Source organism: Aphidius gifuensis, linkage group LG3, assembly GCF_014905175.1.
Source record: "Aphidius gifuensis isolate YNYX2018 linkage group LG3, ASM1490517v1, whole genome shotgun sequence".
Lineage (NCBI taxonomy): Eukaryota > Metazoa > Arthropoda > Insecta > Hymenoptera > Braconidae > Aphidius > Aphidius gifuensis.
Window position 1 is genome coordinate 4596798 of NC_057790.1, and position 26134 is coordinate 4622931.

At 25.6% G+C, this 26134-nt stretch overlaps 2 protein-coding genes across 3 annotated transcripts in view; one reads left to right on the top strand and one right to left on the bottom strand.

Annotated features, from left to right (window-relative positions):
* Nucleotides 1-26134, bottom strand: part of LOC122851596 (ephrin-B1) — a 509511-nt gene that overhangs the window by 147008 nt on the left and 336369 nt on the right. The window lies entirely within an intron of this gene.
* On the top strand, nt 2326-12614 carry LOC122851593 (neurogenic locus protein delta-like). The gene is made up of 3 exons (XM_044150935.1): nt 2326-2585; nt 5583-5643; nt 9042-12614. The coding sequence occupies exons 1-3, from the start codon at nt 2426-2428 to the stop codon at nt 11167-11169; spliced, it is 2349 nt and encodes a 782-aa protein (XP_044006870.1). The 5' UTR covers nt 2326-2425; the 3' UTR covers nt 11170-12614.

The window sequence follows — 26134 nt, forward strand, 5'->3', positions numbered from 1 at the left end:
ACATATATCGATGTGTAATCTACACATACATATAGTAAAAAAATAAAAATATAAAAAAGGCATGAAAGAAGAATGATGATGATAATAATGTTGGTGGTGGTGATGATGATGAAGAGAAGAGCAAGAAGAAGTTGATAATAATAAGGTGAAGGGATACACAGTTGCACATGAAAAGAGTGTGAATGAAACAGGACAGAGTAGAAGTGGACTCAGCCCAGGGCACTAGTGTTTCCTTCCTGTGTAACCGTATAGTTACCACCGCATATACAAATATGTAACACGACACCCCCTCAATACACTACAATAACACAGCCCTACTGTTCTTTTTTTTTTTTCTTTTTTAATTTTTCCAACATAATATAAAAGGAGAAAAAAAAATTACATAACAATATAGAATTATATTTACTCCATTTTCAATTTTTTATATTTTAATCTTGGTGCTGCAGTTCATTATAAATTCATTGTTGAAAGAACAAATGAATATATTTTTAATCAGTTTTATAAATGCTTGTTTATATTTTCTTATTTATTTATATTTTATATATAATGAAATAATAATTTATAATGATTAATAATTGTTGATTATTTTGTCGAGTGGCTTCCGTGGATAATTTGGATACTTTTGTTCATGGCCGAAACAATCAATAGGTTTTATTATTATTATTGGTGAAGGTAGTTTCGTGTGGTGAAAACGGTCAGTCAGACGAACAAGTCAGTATAAAAATACAAAACACGCAACAATTTTTCCCCTACCAATGAAACAAGCCCTTTATTGCTATAAACTTACTGTTTGGATGCTGCTGCTTTGCTTCCTTTCTCACAATCGTTTCAGAATACCACCTTTTCCCCACTCTTTAATATATTTTACCTCCAATTTTATTTTTTTCGTTTCGTATTTAACTTTTTTTACTTTTTATATTATTTCTCTACCTGAAACCTTTTTCGTCGTACTCCACCTGCAAAACTTCTTCACACACATAAAAATCAAAAAATAAAAAATAGATGATTTTATTTTTTTAGGACTACTTCTTTTTTATGTTCTTCTAAAATTAATATAAACTTAAAAACATGCGATTTAAAATGAAGAAAAATAAATAATTTATAAAATTATAATTTGGGTTTTAGATAATGTTGGTTAAATTGTTGTTGGTGTGTTTTATTTTTTTTTTTAGATGTGCAATTTTAATTTAAAAAAATTGTTTTTTTTTTTCGAACATTTTATAAACGATCGTTCACCTTTTTAACTTGCGGTGATATAGTCTTGTGATAAAAGTATATTACAACAAGAGAGGGTAGAGAGGATAATAAAAATAAATATGAAAACAATAAAAAATGAAAAAAAAAAAAAAAATCTTGTTGTGTGTCGAGACAGCCGTGAGAGCCAATTCAAGTATAGCGCCAGTCAGAAGATGAAGATGATTTTTTTTCTCATTTTGTTATTTATATATATATTTTTTTGTTATTTTTCAAAAATATAAATTTTTTTTTTTCATTTTATTTGGAGTGTGGCGCTCTCAGTAGCTCCAGACTGCCGTTTTTCGTACGTATATATGTTGGCCGTATACAAACGTGTAACAAAACCAACCAAGCCACTTCCCTTCTGGGAACATCTACTGCAAGAGAAGACGCTAAATCGTTTAAGAAATAAAAAAAATATCTTAAGTATCCATGGGCACGCCATCCACGCGAAAATTCATACACCACTTGTATAATTTTTTTTATCTTATTATAATTTTTATTTAAAAAAAAAAATCATTTTTTTCTCACTGGTGAATGATTATTTAACAATAATTTCCAGCTGCATTAATTTATATATATTTTTTTCCAATCCTAATTTCCCAAAATACAAATGATATATATTTTGCAGGGTATATAGGGATGATTTTTATATTTATCTTTCAAGTCTCATGTGAAAGGTGCATCCTTTTACTTTTCACTAAGAAAAAGATGCATAACGGGCTCCTCCTTATAGCTTACCTGTTCCCCATGGGCATTAAATAATACGAGGAGGTTGATGAGGAGGAGTAATATAAAAAAAAATATCAAAAAAAAGGAAAAAAAAACCGCCTCTTTCCCAGAGTCTACGTACTCTACTCTGATGTTTATTCTGGTGTATATTATATAGAGTTCTTTTTTTCTTTGCTTCTTTAGATTTTTTTTATATATATATTTTTGCCGGATGCGTACATGAAGAAGTAGCAATAGCGGACGAGCGTCCGGTCTTTACAGGGCCGATGCATTTCGATCACTAAATCATAAAGAAAATAATTTTATCCCAAAAATATATTTGTTAGTATAATAATATTAAATTGTTTGTTTATAATTTATTGCAGAAAAAGTATTGATAACAAGACTGACAACTCAACGCTGGCTGGATGTTGGAACATCATGGACTGAGGATGAACATAGAAGTGCACATGCACGTATGGTTTATGAATATCGTGCAACTTGCAGTGCACATTATTATGGCAAGGGTTGTGAGAATCTATGCAGACCCCGTGACGATAGCTTTGGACATTACAGCTGCAGTCCAACCGGTGAACGTGTATGCTTGTCAGGATGGAAGGGCGATTATTGTGCAACTCGTGAGTACATTTATATATTAATTTTTTATTTTTCATATATATTTATTTATTTATTAACACTGTTTTATACTACTATACCGTCTTGTCGCGATATACCGATAAATTAAAATTCATCAAAAACATAATAAATCAAATGGTATAAATTATTCATATATATTTTCAATTATTTTTTCTTAATAACAAGTACCACTTGTATATATAGTGTCAAGTGATTTCTCATGAATACAGCATGCAGTTACTTTATTTCATTTTTCTTATTCTTTTTTTTTTTATTTTTTGAATTATGAAATATTTTTTTGTAACTAGGGTAGTTGGTGATGGTTGATCCATCAAGTTATAGTGGTTTTTATTATTTTGAGGGTTGGTTACTATTAAACTACACACAGAGAGAGGGAGGAAAACAAGGACCTTAAAGCAGCTGCAACTCGCAACTAGGGCCCAGGGCTTTAGTCTCAACAGCTGCTTTAAAAATACAACAGCTGCCCCAGACTTTGCACTTCACTTCGTTTTGCCTCTTCTTTCTTTTTCTCCATTTTAAAAAAAAAAGAAAAAAAATTATTTGCTTCTTTATTCATCTTCTTTTATTAAATATTACATGTCCTTTTTTATCACATTTACTTTTCAATTCATATTTAAAGCGTCTAGAATTTCTCTTTCTCTCTTACTTTTTGGTTGTACCTGCCCCCCTTGTGATATGTATAAATTTTTTTTTTTTTTTTATTATTCTCATTTTCATCGTGCGTAACACACTGTATATATGCACCTTTAATGTTGAATTTTCAACAGTGCAAGTTTTATGAAAGGAAATAAGGTTGTCCAATTTAGCGTCTATACTTTTTCTTCTTTAGCAGGTATAAAAAACAACTTGTACTACTTGGTAGTCATTTTTCTCCAGTTATTTTTTAACTGGAATTTTACACCCCTCTGGATGACACACACACATACCCAAATAGAATTTATGTATAAAATTTAAAATTAAAAAACAACATAGTCACCATAGACCTGCAGGCAGAATAGAAAGTGACAGTTGTGTATTTGCCTTAGGTGGGGTTGAAGCAAAAAAAAAACTGTAATGATAAAATAAAAATTCGATAGAAATAACCGTTAAAAAAACCGTCAACGTATATTAAATAAATTCTTTTAAAGGGATACATATTATGCCCCCTAGCTTGTGTGACGAGGTCAGGTATTTTGAAAGTTGATATTTACGATAATTATTTTAAATGAAATCTATAACATTATTATTTAAAAAAAAAAAATAAATTTCTATATTATATAAAAAATAAAAATGTATAACATTTTGAAAAATATATTTATTAATATGAATTTTTTTTAGTTAATTTTATTTGACAAGTTTATATCTGTCGAGTATTAAATTTATTATTTTTTATTTTAAAATTTGCAACAACCTTGTCGAAATGAGAGAAAAGAAATAAATTAAAAACACATTTATGTGTGGGCGGGTATCATGAAAGAACGAAGAAATATGTCTTGGTGCGAAAAGAAGAAAAAAAAAAAAAGGATTTTCGAAAAAAATAATATAAAAAAATCGAAAGAAATAAAAAATTACATTTTTTTTTTATAAATATTCATTTAGTTATTTATTTTATTTTTTTCATTCAGGTTATTTTATGTGTGTATGTGTGTGTGTGTATTTCATCGGGATATCAGGATCAGTGGAATCCTTGCGATTTGGTCTTGGTCTCTCCTACGATCCAGCCAACCCAAGGACTATAAATACCTCGTCGGTTATTCGCGCACAACATGAGCTCTCCTCGCCGTAAAAAAAAAAAAAAAAAGAAATTAAACCGAGTCAAATTTAAAAAAATTAAATATTTAAAAAAAAAATAATAAAAAATAATATTAAATGAATAAAACAAGAATGAGCATGTTGAATACAATCATTTTGTTGATTTGCAAAAAAGAAAAAAAAAAAAAAAAAATTATTGCTATTGGTTATTACACTCTTTTGTCGCACCAGAAAAATTCCTTTTCCCCTCTACTTTTAATTTATTTTATATATGTATATTTAGTACAACCATTAATGCTTATCATCAATGTAAAATATAAGAATTAATAAACAACAACTAATATACAATTTAAAATTAAATTTTGTTATTTAAAATATAAATGTTGTTATTTTTTTTTTTTTAAATTTTATTGTTTTAAATATTTGTTTGATGTTTATTTTCTTCATTTAACAAATAAGAAACCCATCAGGGAGCGGTATAGCACACCTCCTTCCAACCCCCTTTTATTGCGAATAGATCGTATCATTTTGTTACCTGCGCGAGAGAGTTTGTTGGAACCACGAAGCCAAGAAAAGAAAACGACTATAAAATTCTCGGCGGGTATATACATCGTCGATTAATTTAAGTCGAGTTGTGAAGGAGAATAAAGAAAGAGATAGTCTAGGGTCATGATGATGGGGGATTAAAAGACGTTGGGAAGGGAAGAGGTTAAGAAGAAGTTGAAGAAGATAGGAATGCCTTCACTCCAGCAAAATTTTTATTTTATTTTTTTATATATGTATGTGTGTTGCAAGCGCAAATCCAGCATGCACTCTTCGTTTTAAAACGAGTCTTGATTTTTAATATTTTTTTTTTCTTTATTTAACTCTTTTTTTAAATTTTATTTTCTCTTTGAAGCTTACACATACATTGTACAAATGTCTGGTTTAATACACACGTATTAAACTTGTATAACCATCTATCTATATATATATAAATAATTTTATGTGAAGAGAAGAGATCCGCTACTTGCCTTTGTAGCTTCAAGCTAAATGTACACTTTAGCTATTATTATTTCCGGACTTGAAAAAAAAAAATAAAAATAAATATAAAAACAACTTATATAAATACACATATATTTTTTTGACATTTATATTAATTTATACAATTGTAAAAAATATATATTAAATTTAATTTTAACTATAAAATAATTGTAATTATAATTTTAAATTTTTTAAAATTCCAATTTTTTTTTTCATTTTTGCAGCTCGCTGTTTGACTGGATGTAATGAACAGCATGGACACTGCAGTCAACCCAACGAATGCACGTAAGTTTCAATATGAAAAAAATTTATTATTACATATTTATAATTTTTTTTTTTCTCGTTTTTAATTAAAAAACAAATATTTCTATTTATTCTTCTTGTTAATACCAAGAAAATATCCTTTTCTCCTTGCGTTGGATTAACATGGAAACACGACCCACGTCTGGCACATTTATACAAGTACCACACACACACACTTAGATTGTCGGTCCATCATGAATAAAAAGGGGGGAAAAAGTAGGGGATAAATAATAAATAAAAATGAAGAAAAAAATTACAGACTCCATAACGTGCATATTGCAGTTTCGTAACGCGCCATGCACTTCTTTCCTTCAACTATACATGCAGTTTAAAAAAAAAAAACTAAATAAATAAATATATAAAAATGTTAATGTACCTTACCCCATCAGCCTCTTCTCGATATACCATGTACATAAACTTTTCATGAATATACATATGAAAATGACACGTGTTGCTACTTGATGGTAATATACAAGATATACATTGAAGTAAAAAAAAAAAAACTATATAGAAAATTGGATGGAATTAAAAATAGAAAAAGAGAAAGGCAAAATGAGATTACAAAAAAAAAAAAATTATATTTTTAAATTAATACTGTATATATCATTGAATTTTTTTATTTGCAGTATAAAATACCAACAAATTGATTATATTTAAAAGAAAAAAATATAATAAAAATATTTGTTAAATATAAATCTCGTCTGATGTAGTTTAACTTGAAGCTTACAAGTTAACTCGATCATCTAATTACTCGAACTGGGGGTTAATTGTCACGACAACTATTATAACGATGTACACATTAATTTTAACATCAAGAGGACAATGGGTCAGGATCAAAGAGAAATAAAATCTCATACCGAAAATAATATTAAATTATTAAAATTAAAATTTATATATATCATTGCGCAAGCTAAAAATTAAATTTAAAAATTACCTGTTTGATTAGAAAAAATATAAAAATTAAAATTTAATATAAAGGGTTAATGTACAAATAAAAAAAATGTATAAAAGAAATAAGAGAATTGAAATAAAACTATGCGGAAACGGGAGTCGACGCGCCCTGATGTTTCGCGGAAGACATACGTGCCGTAAATTCGTCGCTGGCCGTTTAACCTGTAATGCGATAGAAGGCAGGGACCGTGGGAGACACAATGTTAGACAAGGATATAAATAAATATATTTCTCTTTTTATCTTACATATAGTAAATGAAAAAAAAATATATATTATGTATATGTGCGCGAGTCGAATAATACGCACAAGCCGCGGGGATCGGTCTCCATTTGAATTACGTGAAAGAATCACACGTTTATTTTTTATTTCAACGATTGAAATTTTCGGTGAGTTCTCAATCGTATTATAATATTATTACATATGCCTTTTTACAAATAAAAAAAAAAAAAAATTAAATAAAAAAGGGGGTGGGTAGATTGATGGTAATTTGGTGGGAGGAAAAACAGCGACACTTTGTTGTAGGAGCTGAATACCGATTAACTGGTATATAACGATGAGAAAATCAACATCACTGATGCCCACACACACACACACACACACATTGGCTATATAATAAAAAATTTGCAATTTTATAAAATCTATAAATTGCATAGCTTGATTTCTTTTTTATTTTTATTATGACCTAAATAAAAAAAAAATGCAGAAAAAGTTAAAAAAAAAATTAAATTTTTATAATTATATATATATAGTATATGTCTTGAAGTCATTGACACAGTGACAAAGAAAATTCTACACCTCCGGGTTAAGAAGAAGCCTTTAGCTTCTGCCTCGCTTGATGCTTGGTTCATCTTTGTTTTTTTTTTTTTCATTTTATTTTTGCAACAACTAGTGAGTGTGTGTGTGTTGAGTATAACTATCCAATCTCAGGTGCACCCTCCAATGTGTGGTGCATGTCCACCTCCTCCTTCTTCATCATCATCATTTCTTATTCTTTTTTTTTTTCCAGCTTCTTATCTTTTTTGTTTTTTTACTACTACTACTACAACTACTACATTTTATTTATTTCTTATTTTAAGGTCTAGTCACCTCCCCAGCACTATTATTCTTTCCTCTTTGATTATTTTTAATTTTTATTTTACTCTGTTCCATCCAATTCCCTTTTTTTTTATTCTTATATATGTATATATTAGAAAAGAGGTATACGGTATTTAATGGTATAGTCATGGGACGATGGCAATACAAGCAAAACGTAAAATCAGCATCAGAAAACAGCAGCAGTACCAGTAGAAGCATCAACTTCTTCTAGACAAAGATAATAAAAATATATATATATAGACACATATACAAACATGCATTCATAAGATATCCTAGAGTGAGTTTGTGTATGAGAGACACACGGATAAGTCACATGTACATAGGGGGGCCCGTAACCTTTCCTTGACCCGCATACTGAACGGCTGTGTGCCGTGGCTCGAACCGTGGGAAACACTCTACTCGCCGACTCATCCCCACTTGGCCATTCTCTCTTATAGCTATCGCATTTACTCTTTTTTTCTTTGCATCTCAGCACAATCATACTCTCTTTTTCTAACTCTTTTTTTTTTTTTTTCATTTTTATTCTCCTCTTTTTCTTCTTCATCTTCTGATTCTCTTTTCTTTTCTTCATCATCACCACCACCATCATCATCATCATCATCATCTTCAAGCGATCTTCTACACCGTTCACATTCACCTCCACAATCCACACCACCACCTTGATTATTATTTTATTTTATATTTTTTTTTTAAATTTTATTTTCTTTACTCTTGCCTCTCTTTTTATTCCTCTCAACTTTATATATACACTGATATCTTTTCACCCACCCGGACAGCCTTTCATCTTGCATTCCCTGTCTATAACATGTGGAAAGAGAGACCCCTGGACACAACTACTATACGGTAATGGCTGACCACCACATCCTCTTCTTTTTCATCTCAAAAAATTTACCTTTATTCTTTCTTTCTTTCTACATATACTTCCTTCCTTCCTTCCGTTCAATTTACAAAATAAAAAAATATTTATTTTTTCTTATATCCGTCTTTAAATTTGAAAAGATTCAACCCTCAGGCTCTAGTACTTTTTTTTTTTTTTTAAGAGATTATTTTACTACAAAATGAATTGGGTCAATGGAAGTAGGAGGATATATATTCATTTCTAATTTTAGTATGAAAATAATTTTATTATGGGTGGATGCACAAGTTATTTGATTCTGATGATGGGAAATAATTTTTTTTTTTTGAATTATGACTGAAATTAAAAATATTTCATTTGACAAACCGGATATATCGAATTGCTTTGAGTCTGAGAATATAATTTTATTATATAAGTATAATATATGTTGAAAAAATAATTAATAAAAAAATTTTTAAATTTTTTTGTTTCATGTAGATGTAATCCTGGCTGGACTGGACAATTCTGTGACCAATGTGTTAGATATCCAGGATGTCTTCATGGTACATGCCAAAAACCATGGGGTTGTATGTGTAATGAAGGATGGGGTGGTTTATTTTGTAATCAAGATTTAAATTATTGTACAAATCATAAACCATGTATGAATGGTGGCACCTGTTTTAACACCGGTCAAGGTTCTTACACCTGTTCTTGTGCTCCTGGCTTTACTGGTACTGATTGTGAAACACCATTGTCTGATTGTCATTCAAATCCTTGTTTAAATGGTGGTTCATGTTCAATGAATAACAATAATACAATTACTGGATCATCATTATCCTCATCATCATCAGGATCATCAGGATCATCAGGGTCATCATCATCATCATCATCTTCAACAGGATTATCAAATCAATTCAACAACAACAACAACATGGGAAATAAAACAAATGAATCAACAATTCAAACAGCATATCGTTGCACCTGTTTACCAGGTTGGAGTGGTCGTCATTGTGAAATAACATCAAAATCATGTAGAGATTCACCATGTTTACATAATGGTGTATGTGTTGATGATTCATTAAAAGGATATACTTGTCATTGTCCAGCTGGTTATTCTGGTAAAGATTGTGAAACACAAGTTGATGAATGTTCACCAAATCCATGTAATAATAATGGTACATGTACACCAACACAAAATGGTTTTATGTGTACTTGTCCAGCTGGTTATACTGGTGATAATTGTGAAATAAATATTGATGATTGTCAAGGTGATCCATGTTTAAGTGGTGGTACATGTGTTGATATGATTAATCGTTTTCGTTGTCAATGTGTACCTGGTTATGTTGGATTATTGTGTCAAGATAAAGTTGATTATTGTTTAGCTAAACCATGTGCAAATGGTGGTATATGTGCATCTGGAACAAATGATTATGTTTGTACATGTAAAGCTGGTTTTACTGGTAAAGATTGTAGTGTTGATGTTGATGAATGTAAAAGTAATCCATGTAATAATGGTGGTTTATGTAAAAATCGTGTTAATGGTTTTGTTTGTGAGTGTACAACTGGATGGCGTGGTGATACATGCAATGAACAAAATGATGGTACAACAATTGTACGTCCATCAAACAACAACAACAACAACAACTATAACAACAATAACAACAACAATAAACGTCATTTTAATATGAATAATACAAATAACAACAACAACAATAATCATCATTATAATAATAATGGTATACCACCATCAGGTGCAAGTTATTGGTCTGGTAATTTATCAAGACCATCAGCTGAAGCACGTGATGCTGGTTTAACAACTGAACATGTTGTTGTTATTGCAACATTATCAACAGCAGTACCAGCATTTGTACTTGTTGCTGCAATTGCTGTTATGTGTATGAAACGTCGTCAAAAACGTGAACAAGCACGTGCTGATGAAGAAGCACGTATACAAAATGAAAGAAATGCTGTACACAGTAGTTTAACAAAACGTATTGTAACAAGTAATTGTAATGGTACAAATAGTAATGGTAATAGTAGTTTATATCAAGGTAATCAAACAAATACAAATAGTAGTAGTATTTGTTCAATAAATGGTGATTCACATATGATTAAAAATACATGGACTGCAAATAAAAGTGTTAATAATTCACGTAATGATAATACACGTGATGATTTAGATTTATCATTTCAAACTGATAGTGGACATGATATATCATGTGGCGGTGGAGGTGGAGGAGGAGGTGGTGGTTATAAACCAGAACAAATAATAAATGATGGAAGATCAAGAACACCAAAACAATTAAATACTGATGCTGCTGCACATCGTACATCTTATCATTTTCAAAAAGATAAAGATATATGTGGTAGTGTTGGTGGTTTAATTGATTCAAAAAGAACATCATCAATATTTTCAACAAATAATAATAACAATAATAATAATAATAATAACAATAATACAGATTCATGTTGTGGTAATGATCCAGCGTTACTTAAAAGACCGTTAAATGATAGTGGTGGCGGGGGTGGTGGTGGTGTTAATGAGGGTAATTGTGGTGTATATGTCATTGATGATCATTATAGACATGATTCAAGTATTGCATCAACCCTTGCAACAGAAGTGTAGTAGTCATCCATTTATTTAATTTAAACTAAAAAAAGAAATTATTATTATTATTATACAGACAATGCATTGCTGCGTTACAAAGACTATTATCAATTATTATTCTCTCTCTTTTCTTTTTTTTTTTTTTTCAATATTTTTTTAAATTCAATTTTGGTATAATTATTAATTATTATTATTAAAACTATATTTTCAATCTCCCTGATTAGTCAGCCGTATATTTATCCGTTATTTTTTTTTTTTTTCAAATAACTGTTAAAACTTTTTTGACTATTTTTCGTTTTTTTATTTTATTTTTTTTGATACTGTATTTTATTGTGATTAAAGTTACTTTTAATAGCTTGATATTGAGTTTAATTAATTTCAAATTATTACGAAAAAAAAAAAAAATAATACAGTAAATAGAAAAAAAAATAAATAAACTTAAAATTACGCCAAAATGTTTTAGAAACATTTAAATGCACATTTACGCGAGTAACTGGATTATTTCGTGTTAGCACAAAATAGACAGGGAGATTTGAATGAAAAATAAGAAGAAAAAAAAAATATATATATATTAAATAAATAATAGTTAAAGAATAAATTAAAAAAAAAAAAAAAAAAATATAAAAAAAAAAGAAAAAGAGAGACGAAGATAAAAGTGAGAGAGCCGCTTCGGTGATGCAAATGCACGCCAACGCGCAAAATAATAAAATTTAAAATAATAATAAATAAATAAATAAAAAACACCCCCCTCCACAAGTCCCTTAGGTATTTATAATAATTATCAATGCTCGAAGCAAAAGTAAAATAAAACGAAAAAAAAAAAAAAACTGTACAGAATTAATTTATTATAATTGTTATTTACTATTATTACGGAGTTTTCACCGTGCTATTGATGTTATGTGTATTTAAAAAAAAAAACGACGACGAAAATGATGATGATGATGAAGAAAAAAACTAAGAAAAATGAAAAAAAAAAAAACATAATATTAATAGCTTTATTATTGATAATTATATTATGGATTATCATTGTTCCAATAAATTAAATTTACGTTTATGTGTATGTTAGAGTGACCTCTGTATATGTGCATTTCAATTTTTTTTTTTTAAATTTTTTTTGTAAACGTCGATTAATATATATAAAAAATAAAAAATATATTTTTTTTTGCAACGAGTGATTATGTGCGTGTGAGAAAAAATTGTACATCGAGTATGCATGTATATGTCTGTAAATGTGTATTATTTTATATATATAAATATATCTATATATTTTTTTTTTTTTTTTGAATGTAAAAACGTCAGGATTTATATATGTTTCGTAATGATATTTTTTTTTTTTTTTTATTTCTTTTTGTTTTGTCGGGAAGGCGCTTTTTTCGATGACCCGATTTTGTGTGTGCGCGGCCTTTAAATCAAATCGAAATCTTTTGTGACTTTGGAATTTTTTTGGTAAAATTTTAGAATCATGACGTCATAAATTTCTATAATGTCCAGAATTGCAAATTTGACAATGAAGGTTTTTTTTTTTTTCGTCTCGAATGAATTGTGATTGAAAGAAAAAAAAGTGAAAGGAACGGGGTTTCGTAAAGACATGTTCATTTTTTTTTTTTTTTCGTTTAATTTTTGAGTCAAGCAATTATGTTGGAAAAATCATTAAACGAAAGTCTGGAGTTTTTGTTTTTGTAAAGTCTGCGACTAAAAAAAAATTGTCAAGATATTTTTTCTTATACTTTTTTTTTTTGTTATTTTTTCGAGTTGACTTTCGAGAACAGACGTACGGTGACACTCAGCCAGGCTAAAGGAGTTTTATAGTTTCCAAAAATAATTTTTTGGATGGAAAAAAAAATAATGATAAAAAGACATGCAGTGACGCCCCTCTTTTGCGACATACATACATATAATATTGTATTTGTTTTTTTTTTTTTTAAATTTATTTCCTGTGTGCTGCCGACGAGGGACGACACTGCGTCTCATTGCTAAACGCACCGACGTCTGTTTGCGAATGTATCTTTACAACGAAAAAATAAAAAAAAAAGGGAAAAGTATACAAGAGAAATGAGCGATGGATAGATAAATATAAAAAGTTTTTGGAAAAATAATTTTTAACCAAAGCATGCAATTGAAAAAAAAAGAAAGAAAAATAATAATAAATAGTAAAAATGGTTAAATAAATATAGTAATGATTATAAAAAAAAAAAATTGTAAGGCCGTGCACAGATTACGTGACTCATCTGGGCATTTATTTTGTAAAAAAGAATAACTTTATTTATGATTTTTTTTTTCTGAAAGAGATTGTAATGTCGAGGTGAATGACAAGATTCTATATACAGAATTGTTAACTACTATTTTTTTTTTTTTTCATTTTTGCTATGTCATATTTTTTTGTATCATTTATCTTTTGTATCATCTTTATTTATTTATATATTATTTTATTTTATACAAATTGATGAGAATGCAGACACCTTGCATGATTAATATACAAAATTTAATTCACAAATTTATAGACAAAAATATTGAAAGAAAAAAAAAAGGAAATAATTATGAAACAATGTGACTAATTATGTGGCGAAATTAAATGTTTAATTATTTATTTTGTGAATTTATATGGAGGTTACTAATTCGTAAATTAATAACTAAATAATAAATTTTTTTTTGATAACGAAAATTAAAATTAAATAAATATCATGACGAAAATTTTTTGTAGACTCTTGTAAAACATATGACAATTACGATGGTATAAAAAAAAAATCAAAGATTCGATTATGTTCTTGTTGAATTATAATTAATTAATTTAAAAAAAAAAAAAAACAAATTAATAAATAAACAAATATTTATAAAAAATAAAAAAATGAATTGAATAAATTTAAGTCCCATGACACATTTCAGGGAAAAATCAAAGATAAAATATTTGGAATTCTTGTTTTTTTTTTTCCCATGATTTTTCAGATATAAATCATCAATTAAAAAATAATAAGTCCAAATTGTTTCTTATTTTTTTTTCTCTATCTTGACCCTCCAAGACGATGAAAAATTAATATGAAAAAAATAAATTTATACAAATATATTTTCCAATATCTTTTTTCATTTTATACAATCACTCAGATAATTATAAATGTTTTTTGAAAAATAAAAAAAAATTGACTTAAACAAGCAAATATTAAAAACAAATTAACTTTTCTTATTATTATTATTTTTCTCCTATCCATTAACAATAATATTGTCATAATCGACAACGTGATAAATAATAATTATGTCTTTGCATGACATTATTTTACGTTGACAATTACGTCAACAAATATAAATAGTCAATTATATTAAATAAAAAATTATATGCCTCTGATTCTTCCCTCCGATTGAATAATAATTAAAAACAAATTATCAAATAAACAATTCCTATTTATACAACTAAAAAAACCTATAATCAATTTAAAAAAATAAAAATAATCGTGTAAATTAACGACTGAAAATTATTATACATCGATCAACTTAATAATTCAAAGACTTTTTTCAAATTAATAATAAATTTTTTATTAAAAAATTAACTATATCATATTATTAAAATCAAGAAAATTTATAATCAAAATATATTAAAAAAAAAAAAACAAAAATTGACATGCAAAAAAAAAAAAAAAAAATTATATTTAAAAACAAACAAATAAATAATTAGTAAACAAAAAAAAAAATAAATAAATATCTGTAAATTTGTAGTAGAAGTGTACAATTTAATTAAAAAAAAAAATAAATAATAATATTATATCAATTATTGCTTAACAACGATCGCAGGCAAAAGAGAAAAATAAAAAAAAATTAAATAGGTATTAATTATCATTGTAATTTAAGATCATTTTACATATTAATTGTCATTAATTATTATGATTATTATTGTATTATTATTAATAAATAATTGTGTAAATAGTAAAAAAAGAAAAATGAAAAATGTCAATATTAAATAATGTCACTGAGTGTGACTGAAAATAATCAAATGGTTTTTGTTATTAATTTATTCACTTGAAAATATTCCATATCCTATAATTTTCCTTTGTGTTGGTGTTGTTATTGTTGTTTATTAATTTATTGAAAAATTGTTAATGATTAAGTACTTGTTTCTTTGATATAATACAAATCGTAATAATACGATTGAACAATAATTGATATTACTATGATTTTTTTATAATTTTAATCAAACAATTGTGCATGGTTTTCTGAGTCATCAGTCTCAACTTGGTGTAGATTTTCTTGACACTTACAAACTCGCCAATCTTCACACGATTTAAATCGTGCATTTATTTCTCACGCGTTGTAAAATAATTATAATAATAATTTTAAAAAATAAAAATCAGCTAACTAAATAACAACAAGCACCTCACGATTGTGTCAAGAAATATTTTGGACAAGGTTGATGAGTACATAATAAAAAACTTGAAGCAAAAAAAAAAAAAATTAAAAAATAATATATAAAATTATAACAAGCATAAATCACGAAATGTGAAATTTAAAAAATTATGGAAAAAAGGATTGATTAAAAATAAAAATTACAACTTTCTTTATTTGTTATTTATATTTTTTTTTTAACATTATAAATTGGATCATTATTATTTAATGGCGTTATTCAATGATGCTACATCTAGATCAACAACGTGTGTATATATATACTCAATTATTTTCACATATAGATATGATTATATGAAATATACATCGCGTGACTCAAGTCACCCAGCTTGACTTTAAAGAAAAAAAAAAAAATTGGAAAGTAAATTAAGCTTGGTCATTTTGTTGAGTACAAGTACCATCTTATTCAATGAAATCAAACACCATGGTTCTTTTGTTGTCTCTGATTTTAATTATAATTAATATATATTTAAAAAATATATAAAATTTTTATTTATTCATTCGTTGAGTATATATTATTTTGTAAATTGAAATTTATATTTTGCGATCATATATATAAATAATGATGTGTTTTTTTTTTGTAAATATAATTTTATGTATATTTTACATGAAGCAGTAAGAGGATCTATACGATCATGCTAGACTTCTTATAAAACATTTAACGTATGTATATGCCAGAGTCATTTGAGAGTGACTTTCACTTGCCCTCCGGTGAAACATAGATACTGAGGCAAAGTTTACGTCCCCATGATCATCCTTCTCTTCCTCGCCTCAAATATTTTTTACCTCTACTTTCCATCATGTGGAATGGTACTTTGTGTAACTAGCATCATGGTAAATGCCATCTTAAAAAGATAAAAATATAAAAAACAACAACAACAATGATATAGAAGAAAAGAAAAAAAAATATAATAATATTCCTTTGTATTATTATATACACTTTTGAATTTCCTTGTATTTATCATCATCAATGTAATAAAATTAAATTATTATAAAATATTTTCTATTATACTATAATCAACTATTGAAATAATTTTTATATATTTTATTTTTATTATTAACTTTAAATATAATCAAGTGTATATTGAAATAATTTTTTTAAATAAATTTAAATCTATATATGAAATTTTTAAGTTGATATTTATTAAAGAGCTTTTTGTTAAAATATTTTTGGTATTTTTTGAATAAGGATTAAGGATAGTTGAAATGATGATTAAATTAAATTTAATAAATTGATGATTTTCATGGAAATTTCATTGTTCAATTGCGAGAATTATATTTGAATGAAAAAAAAAAAAAAAGGAAGAGCAGTTAACATCCTAATCGGGGCGTAGCGAAAAAATTAATTGCCGGATGCAATCCAATCGATTCCCACGACTCTATCTACTATATTGTATATATACACGAAACAAGTGATGAAGCGAATTGAAGAGATCCAAAAGAGCTCAAAACTTACTGAAGCACCCGAATCGATCCGGTCCATTATCGTCGATAAACCGGTATCATACACGAATATCCCTTTTAATTTTTTTTTTTTTTTTATTTTTTTATACCACCTGCGTGTGCAGGGTATCTCAAAATAAAAATTAAAAAAACAACAAATGATCCTTATCCCAAAATCCCTTTTTCACTCACCATGTTATTCAAGATAATCCAAAAATAAATTTTAAAAATTACTTGTTTTTTTTTTCTTTATATATTTATTTATTTTTATTTTCTTTTATACGTTTTTCAAAAGATAACAAGTGTATATATATAATTTTTTTTTTTTTATCTTGCAACATGAAGATAATGTAATTAAAAAAAAAAATAAAAACAACATAGCATCAATTAAATGACTTTTGATACATGTTTATTAGTTATACAAAAAAAAAAATTATTTAAAAAAAGTCATTGGTAACTAATGAGATAAGTTATTTTGAAGGATTGAATGATTCATTAAGTTGAATTTTCTGCTTTGATAGAGTTCATGAGTCTTGTTATTTTACCAGCTGCTACATTATTTGATAATAATAATTATTGGCTTCAAGATATGCTATTAAATAATTTATATTATTAGTTTATCTTATGCCTTGTTGTCCTTGTTGTAATAATATTTTTTAAAATTAATGAAAAGATTGACATCAAAAAATATTGCACGATCAAGAATAACATCTAGCTTATGATTTATTCACAGCTTCAAGCACCACTGTTAACAATTCATAACAACATGTTGAAGTAAGCAATGATGTCATCATCCAATGATCAACTCAATACCAGCATTTACATTTTTACAATATGTATATATTTTTTTTTTATTTATGTGTTTTGTAGATCCTGCTTTAATTTTTCCATTCCTTATCAATATTTTAACATCGCAATTGCGGGCTTTGCCTGGTAACATTTTTATAGAAATACATTTACACTGTTGTGAAGCAAAATTAATTAATATTCAAACAAAGAAATGATGATTGATTTAAAGAAAATTTAAATGTAATAATGTCATTAGAATTATCATCATCATCATCTTGGTTTTAAAATTATTTACAAAATCAAATAAATCAGTGTAATCATTAATTTAATTTTTAAATTGATAATCTTGATTCATTTTATTATATAGAATTGTATCGACATGAGAACGATTGAGAATATAAAATGTATTACTTGAGAATTTCTTGAGATACCAGAAGTCTTGATCAGACCAAAACTGCCCTTCAGGATGTTATTCCAATTGCGTTTGATTCTAGATTATCTGATGCATCATTGAAAAAAAAACTTGCAATTATATTTTTTTTTTTGTTTTATAAATTACAAAATAAAATTTATAGTTTCAATCTTTCTTAATAAATTTAATCAATTGTTTATAACTATCAAATATATAAAATTCTTTAATTTAAAAATACAAAATACTTTTTACCGTTTTAATAAATGAATAATTAAAAAAAATTTCAAATAAAGAATAAATCAATATATAAAAAAAGATAATAAAATAAATCAATTTACAATATTAACAGTCAATAAATCATAAACAAATAAATCTATTTGTTTAATAGAAAAAAAAAGATAAAGATAAAGATAAAAAATCATCATTAACATTAACAAAATTACAATGATATAAAATTTTTTTTATGATATTCTTATAGCCGCATGTATTTAATCTAGACATCTTGATGGAATCAGAGATTGTTTGGTGATAGTCAATAGGATAAAACATATCAAAGAAGAAGAAGAAGAATATATATTTTTATTTTTTTTTTATTTTTAAAAATGTGATGGTGTACGGAACGAAACGGTACGGTACACGGTACATTCACCAATGACCGAGTGGCACCGATCTTCCCTATTCTTTTCTGCAAAACTATATATACAAAAATACATAATATACCTAATCAATAAACATAAATAATAATAATAATAATAAATAAATAATAATATTTTTATATTCATATATTAAATACAATATAAAAAATCAAGGAAATGAACGTGACACTGACGCTTCTCCTTAAGAAGAAGCTTCATCTTCATCTTCTACTACTTGTCCATCTTTATTTTTCATAATAAAAAATAAATAAATAATAAATTATGATTAAGAAAAAATTATTTGATTTGAATTTATATATTCACCAGGTTCATAGTCATCATCACGAATGAAATTTAGAAATAAATAAAAAAATGAGACGAAAGACCGAGACGAATTCAAGTTACGCGTTAAGGTATTTTGACCTCTGGCATTCGGGGTCGTTTTAAACTTTGTGCTTGGGAAATGTTATTTTATATATAGACACACACATACACACGTATTATATAAATTTCTTTGTGACTAATTTTTTTATTTTCATTAAATTTTTATAATTAAAATTATGAAAATTTAATGAAAATAAAAAAATATGAAATGCTGCTTTAAATTAATTGAAAATTAAATATATATTGTTTTTGATTTTTAAGTAGAAGTCTTCAATGAAACGTGTTATTCACAGACAAACGATAAGATATTGTCTGCAACCAAACTAATAAAAAGCAACAATAAAAAAAATATTTTTTTTTTTTTAAAAAATCATGTTTTTCTTGTTTAAATGCTGCAGCATCTTGTAGAATTATTATCCCCAAGGCAATAATATGTTCCGGCGTTTAAATTCAGTGCTGAAGTTTGTTAAAAAAAAAAAACAATGATGATATAAAAGAATATAAAAAAAATAAAAATAGTTACCGTTTCTCCCGGTGGCATAAACAAAAAATAATATATAAAACATCAATTATTAAATTAGTGGCAAAAAAAAGCCCGAGGCAAATTTTAGATTTTTCTTAATTTTAGCTTCTGACTTTTAAAATTTTTTCTATACGCAGAAAGTATATAACTTTATAAAATTAGCAAATATAAAAAAATAAAAAATATCCATCCACACTCTATTTTCATTGTCTAAATATTTTTCTCATTATTTTAAATAATAAAAAAATTAAAAATATATATATCTGTTTTTTAACCCCGTTGATCTGATCTTGACTGCATTTTTTTTTTATTATTATTTTGTATTTTTATTCTTGTTCCAAGAGGAATTATTTCGGTCTAAGTTTAGCGTGTGTAAAATTATGAGGGATAAAAGGAGAAAATACATATATAAGAGGGCACATATCCACCTGACGAACCAACAAAACAGCTGTAACCATGTAACATATATTTAGACGGGTTGAGGGGAATATTTTTTTAACCTTTTTTTTTTTTATTTTTATAAGAAGAGACTAGACTTGTTATATATCTTTTCGACCCGCCACTATGCACTTTTTGTTTCTTTTTTTTTTTTGCTTTTTTTAAAAAAATATTTATTGTTATCGTTTTAATACAAGATTCAGACTAGAATTCAGACTAGACTGGAATTATATAATTTTGACTATTCGATTCTTCAAATTTAGTGTGATTTAAAAAATAATTAAATACTAAAAAAAATAACAACACTTTAAAGGTGTAGTGGAATTTAATTTAATTTTTTTTTATAGAGGAAGAGGATGCGTATTTTATTAGAATTTATTTATTTTTTTTTTTTAAATATAATATGGAATATCAGGTCATTTAAATTCGCGGTCATGGAGCTCACGAGGTGATACATTCAATTGATTCCACTCGTGCCAATGTTTTTTCATTTAATTTAGATTTTTTTTTTTTTTTAAATATATACAGTTTTTTTTTTTGCTTTTTTAATTTTGATTATTTTTTTTTTTTTTGTGTGTGGGTTTTTTATCAAATTCCATATAGGTTTTATAAATAAATTATAAAAATTCACATCACGTTGTTTTTCACACAATCTGTAAATAAAGCAAAAATTCTCTTTATTCTCTGCACGATGTTAAATTGCCAAGAATTTTAAAAAATTAAAAATAAAATATATAAACGAATGAATAATGATCACATGTGAAAATTCGTTGTTGTGTTGGATGATGATTCTGTATGTCATCCTCATTTGAATAATCACTTTGAATGGAAAAATAAAGTTAAAAAATAAATGAAACTAACATTAAATAAGCTCCGTTATATTGCTTTAGAAAATAAACACGACATATCCTTTGACCAAATATATATAACTATTTTAAAACATGAAAAACATTTCTATTAAATTACATATATATATTTTGCAATAAAATTTTGAAACTATAATATTATTATTATAAAAAAAATAGAAATTCACATATTTATATTATTTATTACATTTTATGTATAAGAATTTTTATTGAAAGTTTGCAAATAAAATTGCATTAAATGCACATAATAATTTTTAAATATTAATTTTTAAATTATAAAAATAATTATCTAAAAATGCAAAAAAAATGAAATATTACATTTCTAAAATAATACCCACATATATTCATGGAAATTTATTTTTTTGGCCATGGTAGTTCATGAACACCAGAATCCATCTGGATTGATTTTCGTTAAAAAAAAAAGTATATATTTTTTTAAAACATTTCCAATAAATTAACGCGAATTTTTGACAAAATTTGAAGTATTGTAAATAAATCGTAGAACTTTTATAATGCCACATAGTTGTAAATACACCAAGCCAAGTTGATGATTTTGTAATGACCGCAGGGTCGAGGCCAAAGAGCCGCAGGAGCCAGTGCATGGTTATACACACCGGGATATATAAACTCAAAAAAAAAAAATAAATAAAAAAACTAACAAAAAATCCAAAAATAAAAAAATAAATAGCCCCATATAAGCATTGAGCTCGTGCGCGATTTAAACACCAAAGTCAAGAAGCCAAAGTCAAGAAGAAGAAGTAATTTATTTATCCTTTATTTTGTTTTTTAAAATTATATTTTTTTCCCTTTAGTTCGTAGAGGTCGGGTGTGCTAGAAAAGATGAACTTAGCCCCTGGCACAGCTCATCCTCTCTATAACTCCTTTGGCACAGAAAAAATTTTTAAAAAATAAAATAAAGAGAGTGTATCTAGTACATATATAAATGTAGAAAATACCGGAATACATTTTAATACGAAGAAGCCTCAACCATGGTCCTCGCGTGAAAGTTGTTAACCTCATCATCATCATCATTTTTCCCTGTATAACTTATGGCTTCTCTATACTTGCAATACCTGCTTTGTATATATGTATATGTATTTTTTTTTTTTTTCAAGACCCCCTTGAGCATCTTTGACGGTATGCCAACCGCCAAGTGTGTCTTTGACTTTTTCGATTTGCCAATGGCACCGCCGACCTATGTCAATCTGTCCCACATGATTCTCAATCCTTCTCTTTTTTTTTATATATATATGTTTTATCATCATCTTCACATCTTTTTGATTATATGGAAAAAATAAAATCATCTGAATCTTTACATGGCACTATTAATTTTATTTACAATATATATATATCATTTTTAATTAAAAAAAAAATATAATCATTACTTGACACATCATATTGAGGTATTTTTAAAATTGATATATACGTTTTAATTAAATTCTGGCTCTATTATATTATTTTTGTGGTTGAATTAATAAAGATAAATTTGTTTAAAATTTCTTGGCTTTTTTTCTCTTGCTAATTTCTTTATAGTAACTATTTTTTTTTTTTTTTAATGTGAGACATGTGATTAGCTGCGGATGAACTGTACACAATGAGTCATCATCATTTGCGAGAGAATATATATATATGAAGATGTATATTAAAAAAAACAGGTATTATAAATGAATATATATGTATTTTAATTTATTTATTTTTAAATGAATTTTACAGTAAAGTCTAACAGATTTAATCGTGATAAAATCAACCTGGAATTTTAGAAATTTCACATTTAATAATAATATATTTAGAATTTTTGTTAATTATCATTGAACAAAATTTAGGATAAATTAAATATATATTTTTTTTTTTTTTTGTATTTTATAAAAGTTTTAAAGAACGAAGAACTGTTTAAAAATCGAAAAGGTCGTGGGGAGCGAGGGCATTTAAAAACGAAAATGCGACCATGTTTTTTTAATGTACATATTGTATGGCTGTTTATTTATGTCAAGAATGACTCTATAGAGTCACATGAAATAAAATAATTATTTATATTTTACACATAATGAGTGTAAAATATGTAAATCAAAAAAATCAAAATTTTAATTTACAAAAACCGCATAAAATTTAAAAAAAAAATTATAAAGGTTGAAATTAAGTTAAAAGGGGATATTTAAATGAAAAAATTTAAAAATAAAAAAATACCAAAATTATAATTTTTATTAAGACATATTATAAAATAACTTGAAAAAAAAAAAATACAATTTTTTTATATTTAAATAAATATATTTTAGCAGTAAGAAAAAAAAAAATAAATTTAAAATTTATTTTAATTAAATTTTTATTTAAATATAAAACAATTATTTATTTAATTTATATATATAAACATTTGCAATAAAATAATATTGAGTAATATATACAATATATAGATTTGAAAAAAAATCAGCATTAAATTAAAATTTATTTAAAATTAATTAATTAAAATTGATTCATCTAACGGACATGTTCAATCTACAAATGGCTCATCTATAATATATTCGATTGAATCATCATGCCGATCCTTTGAAACTGTAGAATCACGCATCAGAAAAAAGAAATATATATATATATATTCGCAATATAATAATGTAAATTAATTTATAAATAGAGAAATAAATATATTTATTATTTCAAAACACATGAAAAATAAGTTAATAAATAAATATTTTTTAAAAATAACATGTATCGAATACACTGGTTAATCCGAAGGTCGTCATTCATCATCAACAAGTGACTCGATATCGTGAGAAAAAAACGTAATACTCATTTGACTGAAAAAAAATAAACAAAGTAAAAGGAAAATGTGAAAATAAATATTATTTCTAATAATGAAAAACATATTAATTTTTTTAAAATCATTAAATAAGTAGGTTCATATTGTTTTTTCGACCTTGAAGTTAAAAACACGACTGTTGTATATTCAAAGATAAAAATAATAACTTCAATTAGTTTGTCTAATTATATATATATACAGAAAATAAAAATTATCTAAATATTTTTACAATAAATTTAATTGTTATTTTCAATTATATATATTATATTTATTTTTTAATTTAAAATGTAAAATTAAATTATTTTTAAAAACAATAAGTAAATATTAAATTATATACTTAATTTTTTTTTTTTTTTATTTTATTTTCTATGATTACACTGTAAAAAATTTCAGTCCCGAATTTAGAATACATGTATATGCACCTAAAGTACTCATACAAATTTTCTAAATATAATTTATAAACACGGTATTCTAAACCGTATTAGAACACCGTGTTGTAACTTTTAAAACCAATATTCTAAAATTTTAATACGTACATTCTAGACTTCAGGGCAACGTATGCGAAATTTATAACCTGGTATTCTTAACCATTTTAGAACACTGTGTTGTAATTTTAAAAGCCGATGTTCTAAAATTTTAATACGAATATTCTAAACTCGAGGATATCGGGTGTTGTAATTTTAGAGTACCGTATACGAAAATTAAAACATGGTGTTCTAAACCATTTTAGAATATCGTATTGTAAATTTAAAATATGATTTTCTAAAATTTTAATACGGGTATTCTAATCTTCAAGGTCATGAATATTGTAATTGTAGAATACTGTATACGAAATTTAAAATATAGTGTTCTAAACCATATTAGAATACCATGTTGTAAATTTAAAATCAGATGTTCTAAAATTCTAATACGAGTATTCTAAACTCCAAGACCATGGATATTGTAATTTTAGATTACTGTATACGAAATTTAAAATATAGTGTTCTAAACCATATTAGAATCTCATATTGTAAATTTAAAATCAGATGTTCTAAAATTCTAATACGAGTATTCTAAACTCCAAGACCATGGATATTGTAATTTTAGAATGGAGTATTATGAATTTAAAAGTCATATTTAAAACTTAGAATACATATGTGAATTGGATTTTATGGTTAAAAAAATTATAAATATTATTATTTGTTTTCTTTATTATTTTCATTATTTGTCCGCAGACGTTCAGTCGGTACATATATCATATATCTATTAAAAACTAAAATTAAAACGTAGTTAACATAAAAATATTATAATATAATTAGACTTGCTAGAATTAAAAAAAAATTGATTTTTTCAGACTAATAAAATTTAGATTATCAATGAACAACGAAACACAAATTACAGTAAGATCACAATTATAGAAAAATATGTGCACACGTTATTGCTATCTTCAACTAACCTTCATTGCAAATTTAGTGACTTCCTAATATTAATGCTATTTTTATTTTTTAAATTTTTTTCCATAATTGAAAAATGTCTAAACAATTACCACAACTTACTTTTGAACTTGATGACTATACTTAATATCATTCTTATTTTAATATTTTTTTTTTTTTTTTTTCGTTTTTTTACTTTTATTTTTTTTTATAATTTTTGTAATTTTTTTGACTCTAAAAGAAACTAAATTAAAATACATATTTGTTAAAACTAAAAAAAAACGATTAATTTTTTTATCTACATTACAACTACAAAAACTACTAATAACAAAACGTAAAAAGTTAAATCAACTAAAAGTTCTACAGAAAATGCCTAAACAATTACCACAACTCAGTTTTGATATTGCAAACTCGATGACTATACTTAATATCATTCTTATTTTAATTTTTTTTTTTTTTTTTTTTTCGTTTTTTTACTTTTATTTTTTATAATTTTGTAACTCTAAAAGAAACTAAATTAAAATACATATTTGTTAAAACTAAAAAAAAACGATTAATTTTTTTATCTACATTACAACTACAAAAACTACTAATAACAAAACGTAAAAAGTTAAATCAACTAAAAGTTCTACAGAAAATGCCTAAACAATTACCACAACTCAGTTTTGATATTGCAAACTCGATGACTATACTTAATATCATTCTTATTTTAATTTTTTTTTTTTTTTTTTTTTCGTTTTTTTACTTTTATTTTTTTTTATAATTTTTGTAATTTTTTTGACTCTAAAAGAAACTAAATTAAAATACATATTTGTTAAAACTAAAAAAAAACGATTAATTTTTTTATCTACATTACAACTACTCAAACTACTAATAACAAAACGTAAAAAGTTAAATCAACTAC

Bases quoted from the DNA above. Each gene is read 5' to 3' on its own strand.
- LOC122851593 (XM_044150935.1), top strand. From the start codon at position 2,426: ATGGTTTATGAATATCGTGCAACTTGCAGTGCACATTATTATGGCAAG. The intron at 2,586-5,582 runs GTGAGTACATTT...TCATTTTTGCAG, and splicing joins GGGCGATTATTGTGCAACTC to CTCGCTGTTTGACTGGATGT. The intron at 5,644-9,041 runs GTAAGTTTCAAT...TGTTTCATGTAG, and splicing joins AGTCAACCCAACGAATGCAC to ATGTAATCCTGGCTGGACTG.